Here is an 8,357-nt window from a genome sequence, read left to right as displayed (position 1 = left end):
CCCCCTTAAATATAACATAAGAATAAAACTACATATATACCTACCTGTTTACAAAACAAACAAATTGTTTTAAATATAATCCGATTATTAAGAAACAAATAATAATAATCTTATTTGAAACTTTTCTCAAAAATGATACGTACCTACAGTCGCGATTACATCTTTAAAAAGTCACCAGAAGGTTAAGAATGCCAAACATTGTTCAAAAGCGATAAGTAGAGAGGTTTTGAATTCGAAATGAGAAATTGACCAGTACTTAGGTACAATACAAATCTCAACTCATAAATGCGATTTTGCTCACTCTCTTCACCATCTAAAAAAAAAACCACTTATCCAAATTCGTTATGCTTATAAATGTGCACCTTATTGTCAGTGTTATAGAGGCATGTAAAGAGACACTTTTTGGAAAGATGTTCGTTAACTAAAGGGTACTTCCACATTCTCATGTTTAGCTCTATAGATCTCATATAGGACAGGTTTAGGATCAGCATCGTCAGAAACTTTAATAGATAAATAATTTGTATATGTTTGTGTGTGGTACAATGGGTGTCAATTTTAGGATAATAAAATGTATAATGTATTTTATTAACTTTATGTCTATCAACTACAACTTTTAGTAAAAAAAAAAGTTGTAAAAATAAAAACTTCACTATATTATATGACATGTTTTTTTTTTCATACATACGTTATCTAATGAGAATATTTACCAGTATGATCTAGGCTTTATAAAAATTTACGTTACGTTTTATGGTAACGTCACGTATTTTTTTTATGTTATTTCTATGTCACATTGGTCAAAATTCGCGGCCGTACCCATTTATCTTTAAAACCTGATAAATTTCATGCTCCATAACCAGCCAGTGCCTATTTTTAACTGTAGAAGTAAACAGCTCGATAAGTCCATAACTAAATATACGCGGTTCTGCCCACCTGCACAAATATGTAAATTCATTCCTATGCGCTCTGCTCATGCAAAAGAAGTGTATTATCAATATCAATAACGGAGTTACCATACACATTATGTCAAGTATAGATAATGCAAATATCTTCATTTCGTATTTGACAGGAAGCTGTATGATAGCGATAATATATCTATCGGACGGCGATCGAAAAACTCAGCTGGTTTGCATAAGTTAAATCAATATTTTGTACAGTTTATGTACCTACAGTCAAAGAACAAAATATGTAAACGAAAACCTATTTAACACGAAAACTTATTTAACGGGCCTTGCCTAGTTTGTGAGTCAGGATTCAACTTTTTTAATTGTGCTATGTTTAACCTAAGTTGTCTTTTTCTTTGTAATTGTTCATTCCTCTCTTGTGCAATTTTGTCTTATTGAATAAAGATTTTATTATTATTATTATTATTATTATTATTAACAAAATTTTAATTTAGTAATACCTACCTAGTTTCACTTGTAACCTTCTGTTTAGATAAGTACTACATAGTATGTTACCACTGTTGCTATTTCATGTCCTCGCCATCGAAGTGAAAAGCAGAGTGTAAACTCGAGCACTAAACCCATTTTCCCCTCGACTTGTCAGGCTCGTTGCTATATGAACGTCTCGGGTAAAATGGCTCGTTTTATGCTCTCGTTGTACAATCTACTATTATTCTTAGATAATAAATCTCACAAGGTGCTCGACATAACGCCTGTGAACAAACAAATTGCAAAATTTCCACACGCGTATCGATGTTAGAATAATTGTCGCCGTGGCGCATAAGTATAATATATGTACATAAGTATTTCATTCAAAATTAAGTTATATTTTTCTAAGGATTTCATATTTTGTACGGAACATTCCAAGTTTAGGTATATTTTATACCTTACGACGTCTAAATGTTGGTAGGACTCGGCAGATCCTCATTTCTAGTGCCAAGATAAAAGTTATAAACAAAGTTTCATTGATGTACATATTTTGCCGCCAAAATATGCCATTTTCCTGTGCTATTTTGCGGAAATTAATTATGTTCAGTTTCTATAGGCGTGTACAGAAAAAACAGGGACGGTATTTCCATGTCAGTTTTTCATTTTTATCCGGGCCGGTCAAGGGTGTCTGTCACCCTTATACTATGTGCCTAATAATATATTTTGCTATATTTTTAGTGGGATAAAATTACTAGGCAAATTGTATGTTTACGCGACAGAGCAATGAGGGCTATCGCGAATGAATTCGCCGCTAGAGGCGCTAGTGTAGCGTGAGGTTTCCGAAATGTCAAATCTTATAGTTTTTGGGTGAGCTACGCGGGTTTATTTATAATTAGAATAATTTTGTGAGTATTTTGCATTATCTGAAATTAATTATGGCAATTATGCGTTACGGGGCTATGAATGTCTGGTTTTGAGACAGTTTTGTCTTTCGGAAACCTTTGTCCCCCCTTTTTTCCGAACAAAACGGGGACTATGCAACACTGTGGCATGATCGATATTTTTATGGTACGGTTTTAAGGTGTATTAAATATGATTTTAATCTGAACTTTGTTTTCACGCCCGTAAAAACAGACTTTGAAAGCCATACTTAAAAACCTCACGCAACAGTGCGCCATCTAGTGAGACATAAAACGATAGCCCTCATTGGCCAAGTCATTGTGAGCCACGAGTTAATTTAATACAACGTTATCATTGCACAACTAATAAGCAGCACTTACTTCGATTAGATTGGTTACTTAACACACTTATTTAAGTACGAGTGTATGTCTCTTCCCTCCCATTATTTATCTCATAACTAGCTAAAGGCAACGTTGTCAATTTAGTGTTCACTTCAGTTCCTATAAAAGGCTTAGATAACGAATTTAACTGTAAATTCAATTCAGTGGATGCAAGTGGCGAGTTGTCGTTAACTGTGGCGTTCTAAGGGGGAGACTTTCGTATCTTCCGGCTGGTGATGTGATGATGAAAATTAAATTGTTTTTTCTTATAAGTACTTAATGTTTTCTTATACTTTTGTATCTGTAATACATATAGTTTCAACGGAATGCAACTACATATTGTTAGTTTGTAGGTATAAGTCCATTAAATTAAAACACAAGGTGTCTTTAGGCAGATTTATTATTGTCAACTTACTTTATTTATTTGAATAACTTCCATTCCTTTGCCGTAGACGCACACTGTGATTGTTTCGCTGCAAATAAAATAAAATATGTCTGGTATAGATTATCACAATAATTGTGAATATACGCTAGGGTACAAGAAGAGGCAGAAACTTTATATTTTTTAAGGTAATACAAATTTTAAAGTTAGAAAATACTTCATGCCTTCTCTCTCTATGATAAACAAAGTACTTAACTATGTTTTTGCGGTTGTGATTTTTTAACCCACCATATCGAGTGAAATACTGCAGTTTTCGTTTAAAAAAAAAATTGAAAACAAAAGAATGAGAACCACCAAAGTCAGCTTTTATTGTAACATGATATTCTGAGAATTTTAACTTCCCATTGACCTATGAACTTGAGGTTACCGACCTAAAGTATGGAACCAGCTTCCTGGGACAGTGTTTCCGGAGCGGTACATCCTATCAGTCTCTCAAAGGGCCGGCAACGCACCTGTGATACCCCTCGTGTTGACAGGTGTCCATGGGCGGCGGTGATTGCTCCCCATCAGGTGACACATGCTCGTTTACCCCCTCTTATATAAAAAAGGTGATCACGTTTTACACTAACAAATAAAATAAAATTAAAATTTTTAGCTCTTGAGTGAGATGCCCTCATTTTTCGTATTATTTAGTTAGAGATCTACAAGGCCAGGGCGGGGAAGAAGGGTCGCCATTTTCCAGTTCCCAGGGCGAAATAAAATTACGGTAGCGCTTTTGGAGAGGTGCGGAAGCGGTGTAGACAATCTGTCTCTACATTGATCAAGCTAGAGTCGGCCCTGTACAGCGGGGCTACTACGAAATTCGAAACTCAAAGTCCGTATCGTACCGTCCCTCTCGCTCTCGTATTAAACAATATAATGTCAGCGGGACGGCGAAGATACGAAGTTAGAATTTTGCATTTCGTAGTATAGGACCTGAGCCCTTGGTGTACGATTCCGACTCAAACTTGGCCGGTTTTCTTTTCGAGATAAAGTACCCTAAAAAGTGCTGATTACCTGGTACTTCCAGCTAAATCCATGCCCTGCACGTCCGCCACATCGCAAAACGTCTGCGCCACAAACTCACAGCTGATCCCTTCGGCATCTGTCATCCATTTCAGCAAGCTCACTCTTTGATCAATAGAGGCAGACACTAGATAACAATCCGAAAAACATAAGCCAGTTATTTGAGAACTATGCAGAGAGTCCAAAAGCCAAGAAGACGTTAATTCAGCAGAGGCCAAGTCATTCTGGAGCTTGAGTAATACCAAATGTATAGTATTGTCATCTCCTCCTGTAGCTATTAAAATCTGGTCATTTATCAATACTTTTGTATCTAAACTGTTTATTCCTGATTTATTAGTTGTTGTTTTGAAAAATGGTTGCAAATTTTCTTTTCCTAAATCACTAACATCCCATAAAGCAACTTCACCTCTAGTTGTGCATGTTATTAAAATGTCTTTATTATCAAGTTTGATGCAATGTGTTTTTAATATACAAGTCTTATGGTACTTCACTTCGTTTATTGGGTTGAGAGCGCTTTTCTCTCCAAGTTTAAGTGAATATATTCTTAAAAACGCGTCTGAACAGCCGGCGAAAATAACAAATTCGTCATCATCACGATTAATTACTTCTACATCCATAATTCTAGTTTCTGGATCAAAATCTATGGCGCAGTTTCTCCAATTTTGGTTTGCTTTTTTTTCTTTGTCTGTGCCTTTAATTTGATAGTCTAGTACTTCTTCCATGATCACCTTTACGTCATCGTCGTTATTAATAAAACGAAGAATGTTGACACACATTTGTGCTCTTCCGCCAGCTGATATTAGAAGTGCTTTTTCATCATTTAATTCCAAGAGCTTCAGGGTCCTTATATTTGATAAATGTTTATACAGAACTCTATCTAAAAATACATTTTTAGAATCAAGACTAGATATCCTTAATGTTGTATCTTCTCCGCCAGACACGTAAAACCATTTTGGTCTATTCATATAACATTTAAGGCAATTTATTTCTTTGGAATGTGAACCATTTATAACATTTCTTGAAACTATTTTACTCAAATGAAAAGTGGCTAACCGTACATCAGGATTTTTTACATAGATCAACTTTATAACTTCATCATATTTGCCATTTATTTTGTCTATTTGTCTAACAACATCCCAAGATCTATGGCCGCCCCCACAGGGCACTTCAAGCATCTTGCAATTATTGAAAACATCATAAACAATAAAATCTCTTTCTTGAAATCCACAAACAATCTTCTCATCTTTATCTAGGAATTTCTCAACCCATGGAAAATCTAAATTTTTACTGCTCATGTATTTGACTTCTATATCTTCTTTAGCAAAATATCTAATAGTACCATCTCTACCAGTACTTATAACTTCATTCTCTTTAATTGTTATTGAGGTAGGTCCATATCTTCCATGGACTTTCCGAAAAGTTTTCAAAGGGTCCTTTTCACCTTTAACATATACATGTATATTGCCACACCTATCTCCTAAGACAACCATGTTGCTCTTAAAATCTACAGCAGTTGCTGTCAGCCATCTTTCTTTGCAAACTGGCAAATTAAAGCTGCAAACTTTTTCAACTGCATTACTTTTTGCAATAACATTAACAACACCATCTTGTGAGCATAAAATCAAATGTCTATTATCCCCCCAATGCATGGAAAGAATTTTACCAAACTCTAATTTAGTTTTGATAACATTCTGTAAACAATCTTCTTTGCAATTTTCAATTAACACATCTAGATTACCATCCATGTCAATGACAGCAATAATTTGTTTGCATGGTGACAAACTAAGCAATTTGTATGTTGATGTATGTTTCAAAGCATATTCGATCTTTTCTTTGCTTTTCACATCATAATAAACCAATACATCATCTGTCATCATAACTATATTTCTTCTAGCTGTAAAAACTACTTTCTTCACTCCAGCATTTGTGACTAACACATTATTGGTTGAATAATCAGTAGCAATAGTAAGTGGATGCACCATGACTCCGCAGTCACCCCCACCGGTGACCAAGCTCTCATCATCAGCGTCTAAAGACCAAAGACAACTATTCTGGTGCACTACATTCTTTCTTAGTAATGTTCCTTGATGATTCCATAAACATATAGTAGCATCTTCACCAATGGAAACAACTAAGTTGTTCATGATGCAACTCCTCATGACTCTAGCTGAGTGACCGTACAACTCGTGCTTACATATGATGTTTGCGTGTTTCCAATATTTTCTAGTGTTAGGGGGGTTGTCTTGGCTGTTTGAAGCCCAGATACGAACAGATCTGTCATCGGATGTTGTGACGATTATTTCCTTTTGTAGGTCACAAGATATAGAGAATATTACACCCTGGAATAAAACCAAAATATAATTATTGTATGTGACAAAATAAACATTAGCATAAAACAAAGTAAGTATTAACAGAAATATGTTCTGTATAAGACGTCATGTTCCAGCGGTTCCGGGGCACCATGCTGCTGATGATAGCGACGTCAGAGACGGTGACTCAAAGGGGTCACGCCGTTTTGTCACCAAATTAGTTTTAAATATTATTGATTATAAATATGTATGTTAGTCTGTAAGGTATTTATTGTATGGGCCAAGTTGCCCGAAATAAATGAATTTATTATTATTATTATAAGAGATCTATTTAATGATATAATTCAACTCTGGGTTATACACATCCAACTGCTGGGCACAAGAATTCTCCCAGAATAAGCATAGGAATCTCTCGGGCTTCTGCTGTAGCTCCCATGCACCCAGTGTGAATCAGGAACTTCACACTCACCATTGAAAAATTTCACAGGTGTATACAATACAGGCACTAAAAAGCTTAAACTTTAAACCTCAAAATAGTTCGGCACATAATTAATAAAAAAAGTCAGAGGTGGAAGCTCAACTTTAAATTAATGACCCTATGTTTGAAACTATGGTTTTTAAAAGTTTTCAATGCCACACCTGATTATTGTATCTTACTAATTTAATCTAAGAATCTTGATTTACGAATCTATGAACCATTGATGTTTGAAATATATGTTTTTAGTTCAATTTTCAACATACCCGATGCCCTTTCAAGTTACACAAGGCTGCTGACTCCTTGCCAAACCGTGCGATGACTTCTGTGAACACCGTCCCTGCCAAGACCAGCACATCATCTTCTAATAGCACCAGAAGTCCGCTGTACAGGATCGAGTTATCAGGACTCTTGTGTTGGGAAAGTAGGGTTTGTGTGTTTGTGTTCCAAAACTGTAAAAACAGACCATGTCATTTAATAACCTGATATTGAAGTAAGTTTTAAACAAGCCACAGTTAACTGCTACTATTAATTCTATTTATTCTACCTGTGATCATAAGAAAGCAAATTTATAGCTTCAACTGCAACTTGTTTGCTTAATGGCAACCAGTCGCTTTAGGTTAGCAACCATTACTGCCAATGACACCTGACAGCACCAAAGTATACATGTGTCTGACCGGTTAATAAAGGTTTTCTGAACAGGGGTTGTCTTTTAATTTATAGCTGTAAGCATGCAACTATGACAAAATATTTGAAACTCGTCATATTTGTGGAAGTTTCTATTCGTTTTGATATCATATTCGGTACCTGAACAGTATTGTGTGCAGTCAATAAAGCTATTGTATCTTCGTCAATCCACACAGCAGAGTGAAGCCAGTCGTCGCATACTACTGGCTCGAACATACGTACACACACATCTTCAATGGCACCACTAATCTTCAGAATGGTAAACTGTTTTCCACCAAAACAAAGCATTTTTTTCTCGCATTTTGAAGGCACAAAAGCGTAAATTTTCTGTCCTTTTAATGTATGTATGATTTGAAGAGACTGTAAAGAATGCTTATCAAATATATTTGTGTAGCTTCCAGTACCTAAAACGGATAATTTTATAGTTAAAAATCGAAAACGAAACAACTAAACATAACCAAGACAATTACCCGCGAATATGAAGCTTTTATGAAATTTAACAGCGGTCACATCGGCGCGAACGAAAGGAGTAGCGGCATTCATCATAGTATCGTGGCGTATTTAACTCGATATTGTCTAAATATATGTAAAGAAAATAGGTTGTTTACATGAACTTCTCACACGTTCACCAAGTTCGGAAATTCGTACTTCGTACAGATAGATAGATAGTCACTTTGACAGATGACAGCTAATTAATTCACGTTCCGATTTAAGCAGCAAGCGTTTTTTTTATTATCTTGTGATTACCATAAACATAAAAACTTGTGGTCTAGTGATGTCTCAAGTGTC

General features: G+C 35.4%; 1 protein-coding gene across 3 annotated transcripts; it reads right to left on the bottom strand.

Annotated features, from left to right (window-relative positions):
• Nucleotides 1–1,517: 1,517 nt before the first annotated feature.
• Nucleotides 1,518–8,317, bottom strand: LOC141436059 (tRNA (34-2'-O)-methyltransferase regulator WDR6). Of its 3 annotated transcripts, none has more exons than XM_074098895.1 (6): nt 8,039–8,317; nt 7,689–7,972; nt 7,148–7,333; nt 4,089–6,436; nt 3,066–3,123; nt 1,518–1,654 (listed from the first exon to the last, which is right to left on the bottom strand). In XM_074098895.1, the coding sequence occupies exons 1-6, from the start codon at nt 8,112–8,114 to the stop codon at nt 1,586–1,588; spliced, it is 3,021 nt and encodes a 1,006-aa protein (XP_073954996.1). In that variant the 5' UTR covers nt 8,115–8,317; the 3' UTR covers nt 1,518–1,585. The 3 variants fall into 3 exon arrangements, with proteins under 3 accessions (XP_073954996.1, XP_073954997.1, XP_073954999.1); XM_074098896.1 differs by having other exon boundaries at nt 8,177–8,317; XM_074098898.1 differs by having other exon boundaries at nt 7,689–7,928; nt 8,039–8,123.
• Nucleotides 8,318–8,357: the final 40 nt, after the last annotated feature.

Source organism: Choristoneura fumiferana, chromosome 16, assembly GCF_025370935.1.
Source record: "Choristoneura fumiferana chromosome 16, NRCan_CFum_1, whole genome shotgun sequence".
In the NCBI taxonomy this organism is placed as follows: Eukaryota; Metazoa; Arthropoda; class Insecta; order Lepidoptera; family Tortricidae; genus Choristoneura; species Choristoneura fumiferana.
Note: the sequence above shows the minus strand (reverse complement) of the source record. Positions and strands in the feature narration are given on the sequence as shown.

Coding starts and splice junctions, on each gene's coding strand:
- LOC141436059 (XM_074098895.1), bottom strand. CDS start 8,114: ATGATGAATGCCGCTACTCCTTTCGTTCGCGCCGATGTGACCGCTGTT. Junction 6,437..7,147: donor GTAACTTGAAAGGGCATCGG/GTATGTTGAAAA, acceptor GTTTTATTCCAG/GGTGTAATATTCTCTATATC. Junction 3,124..4,088: donor GATTTAGCTGGAAGTACCAG/GTAATCAGCACT, acceptor TTTTATTTGCAG/CGAAACAATCACAGTGTGCG.